The sequence below is a fragment of the Balearica regulorum genome, chromosome 7 (genome assembly GCF_011004875.1).
Source record: "Balearica regulorum gibbericeps isolate bBalReg1 chromosome 7, bBalReg1.pri, whole genome shotgun sequence".
NCBI classification, from domain to species: domain Eukaryota; kingdom Metazoa; phylum Chordata; class Aves; order Gruiformes; family Gruidae; genus Balearica; species Balearica regulorum.
This window is the reverse complement of record NC_046190.1, coordinates 10715037-10736955: the sequence shown is the minus strand read 5'-3', so window position 1 is coordinate 10736955 and position 21919 is coordinate 10715037. Positions and strand designations below refer to the sequence as shown.

Below are 21919 nucleotides of genomic sequence, written 5' to 3'. Positions count from 1 at the left end.
GGTTACCTGGGTGCAGTGTTGACTGTTTATTAAAGCCACACACTGATGATTCGGGGCTTAGTCCTGCCACTGGAGCTGGGGAAGCACCAACCCTTGAACACCCACTTGGAGTTGTAAAGCAGCAAAGGAAGCAAGCTGTACTGGCCTCTCCGCCCTCCTCCAGCTCCGAAGGAAGGTAAGCAAATCTCTCCTGATCAGAGCCCATCCTTCTCAAGTACTAGGCTTCCTGCTCATGCAGAGAAGTACTGCAGGTGGGATAACAGCCTTAATTTGCTGCAATGCCTGGATCCAATGCACTCTTCTCATCACACTGTGTGCTGTTACAGGCAATGGCTGTGTAATTGGCTGCATGTTATTAATGAAACAAGTCTGGGCTTAGGGGTGGCATAGAGAGAAATCACAGCCTGAGCAACCACCTGAACACTCCCTGTTGCTACAGACTGGCTGGAACTGGAAACCTGACTACTGTCCAGGCTGAAGCCATTTTCTTATCAGTTTGTTATGTCTATTTAAAGATACAGTGCACAGACTACCAGTGCCAGGCTCTCATTCAGACTTATGTTTAAAACAGAGTTCCAGAAATAGAAGAACCATCACAGGCAGGTTTTGAAACCTTGTCAGTAAATATGCTAGATCACTTATATACACAAGCTTACTGGCAACATTTACTACAATAAGACCGTAATCCCTAACTAACAACACAGGAGCTTGCTATAATGCCTTTTTTAATGTTTTAAAAGTACAGATCTTGGAGTATGGTACAACAGAAAGGAAACAACTTGAACTCTCTAGGCACATACTCTACCTACTGCTCATCTTAATTTGCTGATGGGTATGAAAGATGCAGATGCATATTTTATATACATGTACAAAAAGAAGCAAAGGTTGAGGTATTCATTACTCTGTTTTTTGGCAGAGAATTACTAGCAACAAATAGATTTGTGCCTCTCAAAAATCTGGAGTTTATTCAGATCATTTGCCGCAGTATCAAAAATTAAAAGCCTCAAAATTTGCATGTCACTTCTTACGCATATCAGGGAAAGAGCATCCACTGTATTCTAATTTATGAGCATTAAACAGAACAAATCATTAAGGAGAAGCTATCCTCCCCAATGCTTTTCTATGTGCACCCCTTAATCCAATTTATGTTAGAGCTGCAAGTCCAGGCAATGCAGTGTAACCTTACCAGCTCAGGGACCTCTGCGTGACACGCTGGGCTTCTGGCAGGCCAGGTAGGACAGTGCTGTCAGTACCTTCTCTTGCACCAGCAGCCAAAGTCAACGCATCTGAGATACACGGCATTGCTACCCAACAGCTGATCAGATTTGACAGAGCAAATTCACTGCTTTAAGTCTGCCACCTGGAAAAATAACAGCCTGAGGATAGATTTCTGAAGGGGGGAAATCCTCAGGGATTTTCACCTCAAAGAAGGTGATGATGGAGCTGGCTTGGCTAGAACCCTGGTCTCCTTCCCTTCTCTTTCATTAGGCATAAGTGCACCCTGACTGGCACTATTAAAGCTGAAGCTCACAGCTTCACTTAAATGCCACAGAAACAGGCCTGAGTAGGCAAAGCCAAAGGCAGAGGAGTTTCATGCAGAACAAGCTATTTATTTTTCGTCTTCATGTAAAGCTTACAGCAAAATCAGTGAATTAAGCCTCAGCTTCCCTCTATCTGCATTGCTAAATAATGCCACAATTACAGTGTAAATTAGCTTTACCTGAATAGCATAAAGGTTACAGCAGCAATGAAAAGATAATTGCAATTAGTAGAGGCTATATGTTTTAGCAAACCAAGGTCCAGGCCAGGTTGTATTCTGGGTGCAAGTACATGCTATATTATTCCATCCCAGCTATAGTTAGTCTAGCTAAGCAGATTATTCTGAAATTATGCAGCACAGAAACACTTTCAGATGTGCAAACTATTAAGTAGGAAAATAATTCCAAAATCTGAGGTCAAGGCACTAAAGAAGACAAATAAGTGAAGCTACTGACTTCCCACCCCTCCAAATCTGCTGCAGAATTCCAGTTTTATTAGACAAGCATCAGAAAGAAAAAGGGAAGCTGCAGCAGCTATAAACTTTTAAATAAAGCAATGCAACTGTAAAACCATAAAGAAAATTTGTGTCACAGAAGGAAACAAAACTGAAGTTTGAAACATGATTCACTCTTACCTTGTGTAAATAATTGTATGTATGTAAGTCTAAACTACAGCAGAAATAACTAAATAGCTTTTGGAGAAAAAAAGCCAACCAAAAAAACCACCAAAACTAACCAAAACCAAATAAACCAAAACCAGCAGCAGAAATGGGGATCCAGCCTACTAGCAATGTATGTTACACAGCAGTATTGGAAAAATAACATACTCAAAGCATTTTGCCAGTATTACAAGCTAAAAAGCTCTGCTCATCTTAATATACACACAGTTATAGAGAGAAAATTGCTATTATTGAGAGTATAGCTTTGCACCTAGAAAAAGTAAGAGCAAATAGATTATAAACAACAAATTATAAATATAATATCAAAAGGTTTTGGTCTACTTTTCCCCTAGCTCTTCAGAAATGCGTAAACTTCAAGCTTTTTCCATCACCCAAGTGCAAACAAAAACAAAACAAAAAAACCCCAAACTTAACAACTTCCTCTATGTTTTCTTTCCTAACCACTTCAGTTCCCCCATGCAAGTTCCTCCCATTTACAAGCTCCTATCCCAGCATGCTTTTCTGCTCGCTGATTTATTTAAACCGGGGAGAGGGAACTGGCTGTAGTTTTTAACATGAGTGTTACCTAACTGGTGTTGGTTTGTTACTGTGCTGGTAAGGCTCCCTTTTACTTAAGAAAAAGAGGTTGGCTTCCTACTCCATCTTCAAAATGGTAGGTGGTTTTGGTCACTGGTTCCTATCTCTGTATTTGCTCTGAAATTTTTTTCTATGTAACTAATAAAGATCTACTTTTATTTATTTTATTGCTAATGGGCTTTCCTATAACCTCTTACTTGCATAGACATTCCTATAACCTATGTGCAATCACGGCAATTAGCTGCAGTGTTAAAGATAGTAAGTTTTTCAGGAGCCTGCTAGGAAATCTCTGGTAGCATGCTATCAGTTAGATGTTAACTTTAGGCTGAGTTAAGTTCAGATATATGTTTGCTCTTTGCTCTTTATAGTATAAGTGCTGTAATAATACATAGTGATAAAAGACATTATTATTTAGAAGTTTTTAGTGCTACCTTTTCTCTGCATGACTATGTAAGGTACTGGATATTCCAGCTTTCTTAGTAGTTCCATGTGAATTTTCAAGTTGAGCTTTAGTTTTAGCTCTTTAAACCATGCTTCTTGTGTCTCTAAAGATGACTTTGTATTAATGCATGTTGATGCATGTATATTTTGCAAGAATGTGATCCTGTGTTATCTAATAAGATAAACAGTAACAGAACTAATTATACTGAGTATTTTTTAAACTTTTTAAAACTTCAAAGGGTTACTTGAACATGTTCTATCTTTCTGAGTAGGTAGTTTTCAAGGAGAAAAGCTGATATAAAAAAATATATGGAAGTTCAGCTTTTCAATTTATCTGACAAAACTATGTTTAGTACTAAGCAGTGTCATGGTGTTGTTGCCTTCCTGATGGAGGGATGGTAATATCAGACATAGTAAAATTCTTGATCAAAAAATGACTTTTCTATTGAAGTATACTGAAAGCCTGAGTTCAATAAGTTTCACAAGCAAGGCCCAGAAATAGCCTGTAACATGTAGTCTGAAACCACAGAGCATTGTACTTCCTGAAAGTTAAGTTGCTGAGGCCTCGTTCTTTCCCACCCCCTAGCAGAGCGCTTCTCAGGCAAGATCAAAAGATACTTGAACTGCTCGGCTCTGACTTTAAGAGGTACTCGGAAAGCAAAGCCTAACTAAAGTGTATCTTAGGCTTAATGCAAGTTACTGTGGCTTTTGCTTTGTGGTGTTTACATGGCTGTAGTTCAGCAGTCCCTGCTGAGCTTTTGCACTTTAGCTTCTTTCTGGATGCTACAAGTTAGATGTTCCTAAACCCTGCAGAACACAAGGCTGCTCCTTGCTGCAGCTGGAGGAGGATGGGATATAATGCTTCCCAGGAGTAAGAACTGGCACGGTGGCTCACATCTGCAGGACACCAGGCAAGACCTGCACTGTGTAAGCAAATGTAAAGAGTGAGCTACTGGTGGTTAACTAATTAGTGACCTCAGTGTAGTTGGTTGTACTCTTACTGCTTGGAAAGAGGCAGTGTTACCTTACTAATACTGATCAACAAGTTCCTGTGATCACCTCAAAAGCATATTCAAACTGTTTCTTAGGCAAACTTGAGACAAAGAATGTAATTCTAGAAAGCATTCTCCCAGGCAGTGCGTGACTGTTGCTTCTGAAATTGTGCAAATATCAGGGGTTGCTTTCCTGTCTGTAAAGAACTACTGTGATGGAGATGATGCTGATTTTTTTCTTCATACTTATGTGCTTGGAGGCACAAAGCTCAGGCACTTTCCAGTGGAGAGAATCTGCTGGCTTGGAGAGAATGGAGAATAACTGTTTCATTCCTTCTAGCTGGTGATGGAATTGCTGCAAAGGTTGAGGAGGGTACACTAGAAATAAGAACACATACTCCTGAACTCAAGGCTGTAAATGGTATCACTGTAATCTCTTCTGATAAAAACTAAGCCTTGCACTCCAGAGCCTAGTGCATCTTACCCCTGACCATTGATCAGGGCAGGCAACCTAAGTACACTTTAACTGTCTAGCCTCTTATTGCACAAGAGGTTTGAGACATCCTGTGCATTTTGAGTCTTTCTGGTCACTGGAAGCTGAGCCCTTCAAAACTCAGGGTTTCCAAGCACTTGCTTCCTACACTCGATTCCTACACGATTAAGAAAACAGCCGGTGCTCAGACTTGCCCTGCAGTGGAAGCTGGTGTCTGTCAAAAATGTCCTGGCTTTGTCTTATGCTGCACTGAGGTTTCACTCAGTAGATATAGATCAGGTATGATGTATGCATAGGGATTTGTGGGTTAAGCTCCAGCTGTAGTTGCTCCATAGGACAGATCTAGAGTAGAGCTGTTTTCTTCCCATGGACCAAAAACTCTGTCTAGTACAGACCCCTATTGTCTCTGCTGGCTTTCCTGCTTTGAGGGCAGCAGGATTAAGTGGCTTGTGGAGGATACCAGAGGTGATTAACTAGTAGTGACTTGGATTTGACAACTAGTTACAGCAGAAGCTCTAGGCATTGGAAATAATTGCCCTAATGCTTGGAATTGAGACAAATTTGCTGACAGTCTCTTGCCACAGCTTGAATTCCATACCCTATGTACTTTGATAGGAGTGATTAAAGCCTGTGTGAGGAAACATGGTTGGAAAGTAAAACGCTCTCACTATTCTATTCATAAACTAGGGTAACTGAAAATAGTCTTTCAGATATGAAAAGCATTTTTTTGTGTATTGCAAACAATATCTGGGTATCTGTGCTTTTTTTGACACAAGACTACTGTAGCTTTAAAGGTTTTGATTCTGACACGTCTCATTCAGTGCTGTAAGCAAGCTAATGAAGACAGTTACTAAAAAAACCCACTACCTAGAAGCAAAAGAGCATACAGTACTTCCTGGGCTTTAGAGAGAAACTTTTCAACAGGTCTTTCTTTAAATTTGCCCTATAACTGAAAATCATCCTTGACTAGCTAAAGGGATGCTGTTAGGTTACACTGGGATTAGACTGCTGTCTGGTTTCTGTGCCTCTCCATGTGAGAGACTTGTGGAATCTATTCAGAATCTGAAGGCACAAGCTTTGCTGCATTTAATCATCTTCAGGCTTTTCTCAACTTGATCAGGTCTTCTCTCTGACCTTTGAGTTCTCTGCTCCAAGCATCACTGTCCTTCAGGGCTTGATGTTCAGTCTTCATAGCTGTCTTGGCACAAACTGCCTTGCATGTGAGTCAGTGAGGAGATGAGAATACCCTGACAGAAAGATTTTCAGTGTCTTACCTACTGCTGCATGGAGCATTTGGGGTTAGTGGGTTTTCTGACCCTTACCACAAAAAAGGTCAGACAAGTGTCCTCTGTTAATTTTCTGTCAAATAAGTCCATGTAATAGACAGTTGCTATTTGTGACAACTGCACTAATCTGTCTGATAAGGCAGTGTTAACGCTAAGCAGTGTTAAGAAGTTAGGGGAGAGGACGTGGTGCTATAGACATGATCCCCAGTTCTGTTTATTACCTCTAGCATGATACTCTAAAGACAACCAATCTTTCCTGATTTCAAGGAAATTTTCTTTAAATTACTAATAAAATGAGCACATGAGAGCACACTTCAGCCATTAAAACTGGTACAGCTGTATAGACATGTGATCTCTTCAGTTGCCTGCATATAGCTCTCTTACTGCTGATGGAAAGATTTCCTGTCCAGGAAAGAGTCATCTGAAATGCACTGACTGCAAACTCCTCTTGGCCCATCTGGGGATGGAAAAAGACTGGAAAATAGCCCAAGTTGATTGCTATTAATAAAAATTCAAGGAGTTGAACATGAGTACTCTGGTATCCCTCTAAAAATATGTGAGAATAGATGTGCCAAAGCCTAATTTTGCCAACTTCTAAGCTTCTGACATACAAATGGTGCAAATGTGATTTGGTCTGTCACTTGGATGTAGTAGTGGGCTCTGAGTTAAAGGAGTAAAGTTTGTATATGCAACTTCTCTTGACGTTGGAGAGTGGAGCCTCTAACAAGCTGCCTCTGCGCTCACGCTGTAAAAAAGTGACTTGTTCATGTTAACAAAAGAGGAAGTGGCGACTCGCACCATAAACCAGATATTGTTTAATCACCTACAGAAGCTATTTACTAACTTTTCCAGTAAAGGGTTACCAGGCCAAATGTATAAATCATGAAGAGCAGCTGACTGCCAGATTCACTTTAATAATCTTCAGTTTTCCAAACAGAGCAGTGCTAGAACCTAAACTGTTAAATGGGTTTGTCCTGAATGCAAACTTGATCAGCAGATCTGGTTTTAGGAGATTTTTTTTTTCCTCCAGGCTCAGTTGATGAAGTTCCAACGGAAGGGTGTGGAGATGGGTGATATCCTGTGCTGCAGAAAGAGCAAGTTTGTGCTTCCTAGGTTTGATATGCCCAGTGACTGGAACTGTCAGTCAGTGTGGAGTGCCAAGGACAGTTCCTGCCTTTCTTGCTGTAGAACAATTGTTGTTGTAGACTCTCAATACATGAAACCAAGGTCAGGAGTTTGAAGGGCACATTGTAACTAAGACTTAGAGTGGAAAAGAGGTTTAGGTAGTTGGTACTTTTCAGATATGTACGTGACATGCTTTTGGCAGCTTGGACTTGATGACAAGCCCCTGAGGTACCCTTTCTTACCCAGATGCTGAGCAGGAGAAGCATGCCTTCTCTCACCAGAGAACACGTTAGGATTGCTGACTAACAACGCAGCCACTGAAAATTACAAAACCACAAACCAGATATGGGTGATCTAACTCTGGTCAGTCTGGGCTCAGAGACCCATGTTGTGACTTAAGGGGCTGGCTGAATTCACTAACTGTTTGGAAAATACCTTCAGCTTTCTTGGAATTATAGTTAAAGGGTAACTGGAGCCCACTGCTTCAGAATGCCTGGTATTCGTCTTGTACACGGATTTAGTTATTTGCTATCTGACATACTATCTATTGAATAGAAAGAATTGACATCTGTTCCTTGTCTGACTTCATCAGGCTTCAGCTTTTTGTGGAGGTGGATGCAGCATGGATTAAGATTTATGGGGACAGGTGACTTGAGATCTCTTAAGAGGCTTAAAAGCATTGCATAAGCATGCTTCATTATTGTACCAGGACTCTTTAGGGACGAACTGCTGAAATGATTTGTAGTACTGCTTAACAAACTACTTAAGTAACTATGGCTCATAGGTAGTGAGTGCTTCTAACTCATGTCTACTAAACCTCCTGTTTGTTTCAGGTTCAACTCTGGCTCCACTGATCCAGCACAATGATGTGGATACTTCAAGTTTTGTTCTCACCGCTCCCGACACCAGCATTGATTAGTCTTATTGTATTTGGAGCTGTCATCTTCCTGTGGGTGATAAGCAGGCCAAAACCTGTTTTGCCTCCTGTTGACTTGAACAAGCAGTCAATAGGAATTGAGGTAATACATACTCTGCTTGTAGGCATGGACTATTTTTGAGCTTAATCTGAATACTGATCCATTCTGACTTTGGGTATCAGTGGAAACTCTTCTGTCTGATATACACAGCCTTCTCTCCCAGGTGTACAACTCAACAGTATGGTGGGGAGAAGGGAAGTCTTAAAGACACTAAGAGTAAGAAACAGCAGCTCTTTCCAACAGGGTTAGGTGAGCTTTTTACCAGATAGCCTTGGCTATCACTGACTTTTTTCTGTATTTGAAATGCTTTGCATCGGCTTTGATGCTGGTGCTTGACTTCATGTAACTAGGCAAGTGGTAGCACTCAGTCTTAGTCAAGGTCTCTCTAATAACCTGTAATTAAACATTAATCTAGGCCATGTAGAAAATTCCTCTGCATATGACTGAGTAGATCAAAATCAGGAAGGAAAATGAGACTTCCCTAACAATGCCATGCTATTGAAATGCTTTAGAGGGAATTGCTGGGAGAATGGCTGAAGAACAAGAGACACTGCATCTGTTCTGCACTGTGTCATAACTATGCTCTGTTCCTAGGGAGGAGCCAGAAGAGGTGCGCTCTTGACAGATAATAACCTGCTTTCTTATTACTTTGAAGATGGTAAAACCTTGTATGAAGTTTTCCAGAGAGGACTGCATGCTTCGGGTAAGCTTTGCGTCTGCTAGTTAGTGCTTACCTATTACAAGTAAATAAAATTATTCCAAGCTTTTTTGCCTTGCCTCTTGTCTCTCATAATAATTCAGGCTAGCAAAAGCTTTCCCAGTCTTCTGTGGAGTAGAGTGGCAAGTGACTGTATTTCCTCCCCCCCCTCAATGATTTGGAAGTAGTTTTAGTTGGCAGACTGGGCAGGAACAAACATCAGAAGCCTAAGATGGCAGAGTTCAGTGAACAGCCAGCAGATACTAAGCTGACTTATGATGTGAGTTTTAGTGTAAAATTACTGCCTGCTTACAACAGGTGACGTTTGTGCACATGTGACTTCAGGGGTCCTGTGCGCGGAAATATGTGATAGCTTGCCAGCTATTTCAATCTCATGTGGGTTGTGAAATGGGAAAATATCACCAGATCTTGGAAGTATTGCTTGTAAGGATAAAGCCAACAGTGTTACAATCTTGTTTTGGGCAGAGTGCTTAACTACGGACACTGTGCATTTCCGTGCTCCGTGCAGTTAGCTGGATGTCTGAATGAAAATATTGCCCACTTAGTGTTGCCTTGAAGTGCTATGCGACTTCAGTACTGAGCTTTACAATTGCTTTTCTGAACTCTTCCATTAGGAAATGGCAACTGTTTAGGCTACAGAAAACCCAAGCAACCTTATCAGTGGCTGACGTATAAACAGGTGAGTATTGTACATGACAGATGACTTCATTTGGGATACTGTCTTGTAACTAAAGTGGGGGAAAACTATCTTACAGGTTTTGGACAGAGCTCAATACCTAGGATCAGGATTTCTGCAAAGAGGATGCAAACCATCATCAGACCAGTTTATTGGCATTTTTGCTCAGAATAGGCCAGAGGTAAGCAATAAATTGAATATTCTTTCCCAGAATATTCTGACACCTTGAGGAGAGTGAAGGGTCTGTATTTAAATAGCTTGAGGCCGCATGAGGAAAATCACAACTGGCTTTTCCCTTCCCAGTTCCCTTATTACTGACTGAGCACATACCATGCCAGGCATGTAATACAATGATCTTGAACCCTCACTACTCTAAGAATCTCATGGACATGCTCCTTACACAACCCTCACTATTAATGTGTGCATGGGCTAGTCAAGCTGTATGAAATCTGTAGGTAATCAGGTCTTGAGTTGCTAGTTTTCCTTAGCTATACTGTTTTCTCTCTTCAGTGGATCATTTCAGAGTACGCCTGCTACACTTACTCAATGGTTGCTGTTCCACTCTATGACACTCTGGGGCCAGAGGCCATTGTATATATTGTTAACAAAGGTAAATACTGACCTTTCACTATTTCATAATGATTTCTCTAAGAAGCTTTGTTCTGAGAAAGCTGAAGTTCAAGGGAATTTGATGCAAAAATCGGAGTAGCTTTAACCTTACTGCTCTTATACTTTCATAGACAATTCATTTTGTAAATGAAGCTGCTTTGCAGTGGACATGGTTCAATGCCTAGAAGAAGCCAGTGGGCTTCCTATTTCTCTTAGTGTCTTGAGTGCAAGTCTGCTGAAGACCTGCTAGATCCTGTGGTCCATGCTGCAATCAGTGCTCAATGATTTGCTATTTGAAGTTTTGCAATCTTGAACTCTCACACTGCCAAACAATTAGACAATGCAAACAGGCTTGCATGCAAATTAAAACTAGATGTGTGTCCCTGTCTTAAAGTTGTAGGATGTAGAGAGCGGAGGGAGGGGTAAAGAGATGCCTAAATCTGTTTAATCTATCTGGTTAGGGCCCGTTGCTCTACAGGAGCAACAACTAGCATGCCATCATGGAAGGAACTGGTGAGGAACTTGAATAAATCTTCAAACTTTCTTCCCCCAATCTTAGGTGAGATATGGGGGAAAAAAATACCCACTGCTCTTACAACAATCTGGGATCCAACCTATAAACAGCATTTGCCAAGCAAAATCACTTCAACAGTTATGCTGGTGAACCTTGCAAACAGGTCTTGCCTTGGAACTACACAGCTGTGACTTACTAGGCTAACAGGGAGCTGGCATGTTCAGGCAAATACAGTTCCTTTGCCAACTTAATGGGAAGTGCTTTTGCAATTGTGTAAAAAATCTTGCACGTGCAGAGGACCTGAGGCATTGACTCAACAATTTTAGCTACACTTTCAAACAGGTTTAATTTCTTTAGATTTAGGGAAGATGGCTAAACGTAAACAATCAGTGAGGACAATTCTGAGCTCTTGCGGCAATACCAAAAGGTTAAATGCCTATCTTGACTGTGACTGAAGATACTTGTCTTCAATTCCTCAGCATTTGCCATAACTTTATATAGTTAGAATCTCAAGTTTGCCCGATCAGTTGGCCATGGTAGGAGGAACCTTCTTAGCACTGTAAGCCAGCCACCGAATCCGTATAAAGATACGTGAATGGCTTTAGAACAAACTAATGCTATGTTCTAAATGTATGAGCTACTGAGCTGTCACTCACTAGCCTCATGTCTTCTAAAGAGACTTCTGAAATGTAATTTCTTTTCTGTAGCTGACATAAGCATAGTGATCTGTGACAAGCCTGAGAAGGCACAGGTCTTGCTTGAGAACTGTGAGCAAGAAAAGACCCCATGTCTGAAGACTATCATTCTCATGGATCTCTTTGATAAAGAGCTCAAGGACAGAGGAGCTAAAGTGGGAGTTGAAATTCTAGCACTACAGGAAGTTGAGGTAGGTGACTAAAGGCTTCTGCTTGATCTTGCAGAGGAATACCTTGCCAGCTAGACATCTGGACCTTCTCTAGCAATGACACTGTAATGTAAGCATTATCCAGTTGTCACATCTGTACCTGAGATCTTGATGAGCAGTCATTTTGAAACTTGATACATTTAGCCAAATGGACTTGCAGAGTTCAAACCATTGACTAAAACTGTCCATGTGTTGTGGACAGTCAGTATGCATTAGACTTAATTCATGGTGCAGTTATAACAGGATTTATCAGGCTTCTAAGCTGGCAGTTGAGTCTAATTGAAACTAAGTGCAAATTACTGGCGGCTTTGACATCCCAGTACTTGGCTTAATCTTCCAGATATGATGCATAAATGTAAGGATAAGAGATACGGCCTACATCAAATTAAATTAAATATCTCCACTCAGGACTCCCAAATTCCTTAAGTAGTTCTGATCACTTTCTACACACTCAAATTCATGCTTTCCAGAACCCCAGGACTCAGCTTTTCCAAGTTGTGTGTATTATATCTAGGAAGACCAAGATCTCTCTCTGAATGAGATGGGGTACCAAGAGGCAAAGTACAAACAAGTGAAATGTGATTATGAATTAATCTACTGTTGTTGCATGTCCTTATGTTGCAATTGCTAAGCTGTGTTTTCCCTTTAATACAGGAGCTAGGAAGAAACAACATCAGAGATCCAGTTGTAAGTATCTCTGTGGAACAGTTATAAACTTGCAAAACTAGTCTCTGAAAATGCCATGCTGCTAGTAGAGGAGGCTGGCAGGATTTTTTTTGGTATCTTGTCTTGCTGTTTCCAAACAGAATTCCTGGTTCTTCCCACTTTAGGAAGTGTGTGTAAATACTGATAAGCAACATAATCCTTACCCTGTTGACGTTATGTGGCTTTTTCCCTCTAGCCTCCTAAGCCTGAAGATCTTTGCATTGTGTGTTTTACCAGTGGAACCACAGGTAAGAGAATGTATAGCAATGCTTCCCCACTAAAACAATCTCCCTGTGCTGAAAAAAAGCTTTCCAGCACAAAAAACCCCGCTAACAACATAAAAGTGAAACAGTAGATTAGAACAGTGTCAAGCCACTACTACAGTTTCACTTGGGACACTGTTAGTACAAGTCAAGTACACGAAGACAAAGCTTGGAGCTGGGGGAAAGAATAGCGAAATTCATGTTGTCTTACCCTATGAAAAATACAGACTCGTAATGTTACAGAGATTGGTTGTTTAACTGTGTTTGTATTCTAATCCACAGGGGCTAGAGAAACATCTTGTTTCAGCATTGTCTATGCTACTCCTAATTACTCTGCTGTTTCAGTAGACATTTCCTTTATATAATATTCATAGCTGAAAGCACTCAAGATGAGGCATATTTGTGATCTCTTAAGACAATGCATGCTATGACTCAGCCTAATACCAAGATATTTCAGAGCCAAACAAGCCATGGGAAACTGATAGCAGAAGCAGTCAGAGCCACAGCTGACTTTGCTCAATCTCTTCAAAGGTAACCCTAAAGGAGCCATGCTGACACATCAAAATGTTGTTGCAAATGCTGCTGCCTTCCTTAGAAGCACAGAGGTAAGCTACTGCTAATGGTGATCTCTAGGCTATATCACTCAGTCATGAAACTAGTTTTAACGTGGGCATCTTCTGCAAGCCATTCACTCCCAGTGAACTCATCCGTACCTAAGTGCCCATATTTCAATGGGACAATAGTATTGCAAGAAACTTGGTTTAACCTTGAACAAGAACTTCTACACAAAAGTTATTCTAGAATAAGTGAGTCGTAAATGCCAAGAGTACTAAACTACCCTATTTCAAGTCTTGCCAAAACATAAAATTAATCTTGATCTGGTATGGCTGAGTTACAGCTGCTAACTTTGAAGAGGTGATGGATGAACCTGAGTTGCTTCAGTCATTTGAAGTATGTACTGTTTCAAGTACTCAAATTGATCCAAACTTTATTCACTTTCTGCTTAAGAGTAACTCAAGCAGGCATAGGGAGTGCTAACCTACTTCTGTTTCTTTCCCCTCTAGAACACAGTTGAGTGTACAAGTTCAGATATCACCATGTCCTATCTTCCCTTGGCTCACATGTTTGAGAGAGTTGTACAGGTAAGTAAACTGTGTGCATACTACAAGGTTTCTGTAGAAGATCTTGGATGTATGAACTAGTTCAAGCAGTAAGCCGTACCTAAATGGTTAAGACCACCTACCTAAAATAAAACCTCTGAACTGACTAAATGCCTAGTTACTTCTCCAAGATACGGCTACTATCTTCATTAAATGAAGCTTTGCTCTTCAGTCCAGCCTCACTGAGTCTGTGATTTACTAAGAAATCAGCAAGGGAAATTAACAGAATCAAGACCTTAGTTAAACACAGTGAAAGCTAATACATGAAGAGGAAGCAGTTTAAGAACGGTAGATTTAGTACTCAGAGGTAAACCTCCACTGTTTACTCTGCTGGGCTGTGTCATCCTGCCTATCTGTTTCATAAGGTGAAGTTCTACTCTTCCAATTAATTCACTTCCTCCAGCATGTTGTAAAAGTAAGCTTCCTATTGTGAACACTAGCAACTTTGTGGCAGGCTCTAACTCTTCCACATGTAGTGGTCTCCAGAACAGTCTCTTAACCTCAATTCCAAATGCAGTATTTAAAACAGAATGTGTCTTGTCCTATTCCTTGTCAAACTACTAAATTCTTCTGTTGCCTTGTATTTAAACTTCTGGGTATCTCAAAAGATATCAATATAGAACAGCTGTTGCAAATGGGGTGAAGCTCATATTAATTGTATTCAACCAGAATGTGAAACTTTTTTTGTACTGCTTGTGGACTACAAGTCAAAGTTGCATGCTAGAACTTAATCTATGCATCGGAGCTTCTATAAATCAAATTATAGTGAAAGGTATGATAGCTGCCTGTATTTCCTCAAAACCTATTCACACAAGAACTTTCCTACCATGGAGCACTGGAAATCATGCTGGTCTCTATGGACAAATAATTATGGCTAATGAAGCTAGGAATTATGCTTGACTAAGCTTAGTCTGGTCAATTTTTAGACTGTCATCTACAGCTGTGGAGCAAAAGTAGGCTTCTTCCAAGGAGACATCAAGTTGCTAACAGATGACATGAAAACCTTGAAGCCAACACTATTTCCAGTTGTACCAAGACTGCTCAATAGAATATATGACAAGGTATGTGAGTACCTTTAGCTAAACTATCATTGTGCTTGTATACTTGAGCAAGCATATGAGTTTAAATTAATATTGAATGCATCATAACATGGTCACTAGTTAATTACTCTGTAGCAGGAAGAAGAATTTAAAATCCTTTCTGAGGAGATGGAAAGAGTCCTGGGACCTGGAGTATAAGAACAGTGTATCCAGTCATGACTGGGCTAAGTCTGTCGCTGTTCAGAGACAAAAAGTTTGTTTACTTTTGGTATGCAAATGAAGCAAGTGCAAAGCTAGAAGGATCCCTGTCCCTCAAAGCTATAGCTGAAGTATGTCAGCAGTAACACAAATTAGTATTGCCCCTTGGTTCATTGCCTAGATCATGGCAGTAGTGAAGACAGACCTGAGAACATCAAAGTAAGATACAGTGCCTCCTGACAAAGCAAGAACTGGAGGTACAGATGTGAATTAAACCCAGGAGTCACTGATACCTTTCCTTGCAGATACAAAGTGGTGCAAAGAGCCCAGTGAAACATTGCCTGTTAAACTTTGCTGTGACTATGAAGATGGCTGAAATAAAACAAGGCATAATTCGAAATGACAGCATTTGGGATAAGCTAATCTTCAAAAAAGTTCAGGTAAGTTATTCCAAGTGTAAGGAAGCTGAGCAATATAGTATTGGAGGATCTGATGGCTTCTACTTCACTTGTAGGAAACCATGGGTGGAAGAGTACGTATAATGGTGACAGGCGCAGCCCCTATATCTCCCTCTGTCCTGACATTTCTTAGAGCAGCATTGGGCTGTCAGGTAAGATGAGGGTTTTTTCTTAAATTAAGACCTCTTTGATTATGCCCAAATAGGTGGCCAGTGATACAGCTGTGGTCCAGCCTGGCTTGTTCCTGGGGAGATTGTTGTCAGACTTCAGTATTTACAGGCTGCTTGATCTGAGTTAACTGTAACAGGAACAAAATTCTGCAGGGCTGGCTTCAAACTACACTACCAAAAAAACTATCCTGTAAGCTCTGGGAAGAGGGAATAGAGCAGCAGAAGTAGGAACAGGCAGCACTCAGCTGCCTCTGAGCTTTGTGGCTTATCCTGACAGTCAGTGAGCTCCCAATGTAGTACATTTGACAACAGAGTTCAGAGAATGAAGTAACCAAAGCAAGGTTTGGATAGGTGAACTTGAAGAACATCTGGTTACACCAGTAAGACCAAGAAGTCTTAAAGGCTAAGATTGTCATGGCTTCCTTCTCAAGAAGACTTGAGCACGGGCATGGTCGAAACTGAGCTCATTCACACCAAGGACTCGATGTTCAAAGAATATTCATCTGTTCTCGCACAGATCTTTGAAGCTTATGGCCAGACTGAATGCTCAGCTGGATGTACTTTCTCAATGCCTGGAGACTGGACAACAGGTATGGTAGCTGAGACTTGGAAACTCTCCCACAGCTGTCAAGAGAAAGTGGCACTCAAGCTTAGGTGCTCTACTGCTTTTAGTTCAATGAATGTTAAATCCTAATTACTTAACCTCGAAGTGATTCTTGGTAACAACAGTCACCTGTATGCTTAAGTACTGAATTCCTGACTCAAGTAGGTAAGTATCTCTTGCGTAAAGTGACATAGGTTAGCTTAGACTCCTTAGGAAAGGAGTGTCTGTACAGAGCTGAGCAAACTGGACAAGGACTTCCCAAATGGCTTTAAGAAAATAGCTTTAGCTCCCAAATAACTTGTTTTATTCAAAGAACTATGACTAAAACATCAGACATGACACTTGGCTATTTTCCTGGAGGACTACCTGACCTTGGAAAATTTAGCTTTCACCTTAGCAAGGATGTTTTTAATGTTGGGTATTCTAAATTCAAGCTCAAGTCACCATCTTAGAAATCACAGTAACTGCTGAGCATAAAGATGATGAAATGCAAATGAATACTGCGGTCTATGAGGGAATTCTGTGGAGGCAAGTGTGGTACATGGTTGGTGTGGTTGATTACACCAATAAATGGCTCTAAGCATTGAGACTTAGCTACTACTTATCCTGCATTAACTGGCTGAAGTAGCATTACAATAACTTTCTTGACCATTTGGTGTCAGATTCCTTTAAATAGTACTGGTTCTTGCTAAAGCAATAAAGAGCCATGAAGTATCTACTATTGCTGAAGTCTTTCATATGTAGGGGGCACCTGAGTTCTCTCATCTCACTTCAAGACCTAGTCTTTCTAGCTTTAGATCAAATAGGGCCAATTGCTAGTAGAATCCCCAAAATGTAACTATCTTTGGTTTTTTTTCTCTTAGGCCATGTTGGAGCCCCTCTGGCTTGTAATATCATAAAATTAGATGATGTGGAAGAAATGAACTACTACTCTTCCAACAATGAAGGCGAGGTAGGTACCATCTCCTATGTGTGTCAGGAAATACTCAAACATAAGACTTGGTGACTAACAATGTTCTGTGCTTGCTATAGGTCTGCATTAAAGGACCAAATGTGTTCAAGGGTTATCTGAAAGACCCTGAGAAGACAGCAGAAGCAATTGATAAAGATGGCTGGCTCCACACTGGAGACATAGGGAAATGGTTGCCAGTGAGTAATTGCTTAATACAAACTGTCCCTTGGATGTGAATTCCTGGGTAGCTTACAGTAATCTGAAAAGCTGGAGAAGTGAATTCTAGGGTAAGAAAGAGCCTTACACAGTATTTTGTTATCATTCACCAAGTTAACTTGGGCAAAGCTCCAAAGGCCAATTACGTTACAAGATCTCAAGTAGCACCTGCAAGGCCAGTAGTTAAGACTAAGCTGCTTCCACAGTGAAGAACAACTAGATGTCTTTGTTTCTGTCAGAGGAGAATAAAGGAGCTATCTAATCATGTCCTTAGCTAACTGGAGAAATTAGACAAAGTTGCCTTTCTCTCCAGAGAGAGCAAAGACCAGTTCCAGACTAGCACATGTCTTTCATACAAAATCAAACTTATTATCTTCTACTTACAGAAGCAAGACAGAAACTAATAGCCTCCACCTTTAACTTCTAGAATGGAACGCTGAAGATCATTGATAGGAAGAAGAATATATTTAAACTTGCACAAGGAGAATACATTGCTCCAGAGAAGATAGAAAATGTCTATATCAGAAGTGCTCCTGTTGCCCAGGTCTTTGTACATGGGGAAAGCCTGAGGGTAAGTGGTGTTAGGAGTGAGCATTCTGCAAGATTCCTCCCACAATGAGTTCTGGAAGATCAGGGCACAAATGTAAGCATATATGAGTCTTTGAACAAGATCTGTTCCCAAGAGTGCCATGTTTATAGGAATATCCTTTCAGACCTACAGCTTTCCCAATTGACAACAAAGAAAATGAGATCTTGGCATCAAGTTGCAAGCTGGATAATGGCTAATTACATACTTGTATGGGATTAGTATGTCAGGTCAGCTCTGTAGAGTTTAGAATCATACAGTAGTTCAGGTTGGAAGGGACCTTTAAAGGTCATCTAGTGCAACCCCCCTGCAATAAACAGGGACATCTTCAACTAGATCAGGTTGCTCAGAGTCCAGTCCAGCCTGACCTTGAACTCTCAACCTTCCTTCATAGGAGGGGTGTTTCGCCACTCCTTTGCCACAGAGGTGTCACCTGTGCTAGCGGAGGCCAGTCTTCAATCTGTAAACCAGCCAAAAGTAATTGCTGGAGCATTCAGCACACATAACCCAACTGCATTAGTACTTCAATTACTGTTGTCAGAACTCAGATAAGTTACTTGAAAGTCCTTGTAGCTACCTTGCAAGCTCTGGAAATGGACAGAGATGCAGATGTGGCTTGTTAAAGAGACACTGTCCATAATCAAGTTCACATAGACAATCAAAATAATTTCAAATGTCTTATCTTGGTCTCAACATGACTACTTCCACTTTTTTCAGTCTTTTCTAATAGGTATAGTTGTTCCTGATCCTGAGACACTTCCTGGATTTGCAGCAAAACTGGGAATAAAAGGTTCCTATGAAGATGTCTGCAAAAATCCAGTGAGTGGCTTTGTTTTTAGTGGGTTATAGATAGAATTTACTTATCAAGTCCCAATCTTGCATTGTTTTGACTTCACTCTACCCACCTTTTTTGTAAATTAAACTAGCCTAATGCTGGGTGAGTCATGCAAGCAGCCTTACAGTTAAAAACTGGCACTAAGTATAGGTGTCCCTTGATGTTTCAAGGGCTATCACTGCTTCTCTTCCAATGAGAAGACAGACATGACCTTGTAGTGGCCTTAATATGAGAAACCTTGAATGCTGGAATATGTACATATATTCTTGCCAACCTCAGTTTTCACTGACTGGACAATGGGTATGGTCTTGAATTGCAATTACAAAATGGCAGCTTTACCCACTCTGCTCCTGCTCTGTTTCTTCTAGGCAGTGAAGAAAGCTATTTTAGAAGATATGGTCAGACTGGGGAAAGAGGCTGGCCTTAAATCCTTTGAACAAGTGAGTACTTCCAAATTCTGCTTGTCACAAGCATCTGTATTGCTAATGCAATGGTTGGGAAGTCTTCATTCCTGTTACTGCCTGTGCCAGGATGGGACCTAATCCAGCTGCCTCAGAGAACTGCTTGAGGTAGGCAGTGAAACAGACTGCCTGCTTGTCTCCTGACCAAGAGACAGGTTGCTGTACAGGGCAACAGTAGCAATTGCCATGAGATGGAGCAGAGGTTCATTCACCATCAGCTGTAGGAGCTGTACTGTAGTTCCAGCCTATCCTCTTGCTGTGTCAGCCAAAAGGAGTTGGACTTGCATCAAAAAATAGTTTAGTTTAGTTTAGTTATTAGAGCTCCTGAGACTAGTTCTTGGACTGAGCTCACAGAAGCTGGGAAGGACTGTTGCTTGTCCTCTAAATAATTGTGTCATGTGCTAAATTATTTTCTTTTAACAGGTTAAAGGCCTGTACATTCACACAGAGATGTTCTCTGTAGAAAATGGACTCTTGACACCAACACTGAAGGCAAAGAGAGCAGAGCTTGTTAAATTCTTCCAGAAGCAGATTGAAGCCCTCTATTCAAGTTTGCAGGAATAAGTGACCAGTTTTTAAATTAAATTGCATGGATTATCCAAACAAATCTGTGACACTACACAACCTATGGAGAACACATGCATGAGTGGAGGGGAGCAAGGAGAACTTACATATATGTGTTTCTGGTATTATGGGGAAAATGACTTTCAGATGAAGATGGCTATAGCATAACTGACAACTGGCACTGTTCACATCTTGTGGGACTAAGCATCAGCTGTCTAGGCAAAGCCAGAACTTTATCTTCCTTGGACTGTGACTGAAGCACAAAAACACTCAAGAACCTCAGCTTCTTTTAAAAGGCAGTTGTATGCACTTCTCACTGTCAAAAGCACTCACTGTTTTCCTGCTCCAAGTATGAACTCTATGACCTTTTGGGGATTGATCTCCATCTTTCATGCAGTTCCGTATTTTGGGGGGGGGGATAGTTCAAAAACCAAGTGCAGGAAAATAACAGTTCAGTTTCCACTCAGGATGCTATAAACTGTCTCAGCTCAAGCTGTCATAATATGAATTGGAGCTTAACATCTGTTCAGCAGATACAGAAGTGACTTTCCTGTTCCTAGCCCTGGACCACACAGTAGAGGTTGTTTTTGATGCCAGACAACTCATTTTCATGAAAGCTTCTGGCATCTGGCTTACAAAGTACCTGTGTCTAAAGCAAATATAATTTATATTCTAGTCTGGGAGGCACTGGATCAGTTTTTGCACATGTTCTCAAACGCCATGGTAGTTATAAGCCTCTACACTTATGAATTTGAGCCTGATAAGTGGAAAATGTTAGCTGTCATTCCCTAGGATATAATAAACTGTAACTGGACAATCAAACCAAAGCCTTGTTTCTCTGCTGCAACCAGACTGTCAGCTGCAAGGTTTACTGCTGCCTGTGTAGCTGCAGCCAGAACACAACTGCTGCAGAAAGCTAACTAGTTTTCTATGCTGTCACCACTCAGCCACAGCTCAAGCCATGAAGCAGTAAGATAGTGCCAAATGTTGCTCCTCTACTCAACTTTCCTTCTCTTGTAGTGAGACAGTATGTGCCAAAGTCTTCAGCATAAAGTGGTTCTTCCAGCTTAGCCTGTCGCATGAAGACATCAGGTATCACTTTCTAAGCCTAAAGCTGTTTCTTTAGAAAACCATTTAGGCAAGATGAGTACCGTCTCTATTTTTGGAAATGTGTCTTCAATCAGTGTAAGCTGTCTCTGCTGACAGTCCCTGTAGCAGTCTGCTGTATCAGTCCACAAGGCAATGCAGTGCTATCAAGGATGTAACATGGGGGAGGGGTACCTGTAGCTTTCAATGTCAATTCTCCTAGTCTGTGCCAGATTCTTACAGCTAGTGGCTGTTCCTCTCTGTATTTAATATTGTCCAAAATGAAAGTGACCGGTATATTTGTTGGTCAGGAAAGACCCACCCCTTGCTGTGAGGCATCTCTAGCTTTGACTAGTAAGAACTGACCCAATTCTCTTTCTAGTCTAGGCCCAGAGACCTTGACATTTTCAGGTAACTTTTGTGTTGCTTATTGTGCCTGTCATAACCTGAGGCTATAAAGGCTTTTAAGGCTCTGAAAGTGCACGTAACTAGGCTTCTCATCTTTCCCATGTTAGTCTTTTCCCCCAGGTGAGACTAGGGAGAAAGTGGGAAACCAGAGGGAAGAAGAAATATATACTTAAACTGGTTGTGGGCTCTGATGAGCAATTCAGTCTGGGGACAGCAAGTCTAGTGCCACCAGGATCTATATAAACTCCAGGCTGAATGCTGTGATGCCACCTGCTGCAGTGCCTGGGAAATACTTTGTTCATTCTATCAACAATTGAAACTTCCCTGCAGAGATCCATTTGGAAGCTGAAGCCCAGCATCCTGTGGTGGGACCTTCAACTAGCAGTGTTCAGATACCGGTCATGATTCCTTCAAGCTGCATGAAGTACTCTTTGAGGAGTCAGTAGAGAATGCCTGCTTTTCCATGCCACATCTCAGAAAGCAGTAACTTCGTAGAGGTCACTTCTTTATAATACAGTAGAGATGCTTTCCCTTTTGGAAGAGAAAACACCTCAATCTCTAAACTTGGTTTACTCTTAGTGGCAATTAAACCTCTTCTCATGGTGGCAAACTACAGTGCTTTAGATTTCTCCTTTCTGTGGCATCTGCTAGTAACTGTTACAAAGACTGAATTGGATGGGTAAT

General features: G+C 41.0%; 2 protein-coding genes across 3 annotated transcripts in view; one reads left to right on the top strand and one right to left on the bottom strand.

The window, feature by feature from the left end:
• The window catches only part of ZDHHC6 (zDHHC palmitoyltransferase 6), a 52830-nt gene that overhangs the window by 17381 nt on the left and 13530 nt on the right, over positions 1-21919 (bottom strand). The window lies entirely within an intron of this gene.
• On the top strand, positions 55-20563 carry ACSL5 (acyl-CoA synthetase long chain family member 5). Of its 2 annotated transcripts, none has more exons than XM_075757900.1 (21): positions 55-175; positions 7965-8150; positions 8703-8811; positions 9441-9505; positions 9582-9683; positions 10013-10112; positions 11333-11511; positions 12184-12216; positions 12431-12482; positions 13029-13102; positions 13562-13639; positions 14584-14718; positions 15201-15335; positions 15410-15505; positions 16041-16113; positions 16991-17079; positions 17160-17276; positions 17723-17866; positions 18599-18700; positions 19085-19156; positions 19601-20563. In XM_075757900.1, the coding sequence occupies exons 2-21, from the start codon at positions 7995-7997 to the stop codon at positions 19739-19741; spliced, it is 2052 nt and encodes a 683-aa protein (XP_075614015.1). In that variant the 5' UTR covers positions 55-175; positions 7965-7994; the 3' UTR covers positions 19742-20563. The 2 variants fall into 2 exon arrangements, with proteins under 2 accessions (XP_075614015.1, XP_010299601.1); XM_010301299.2 differs by lacking the exon at positions 55-175 and adding an exon at positions 2748-2870.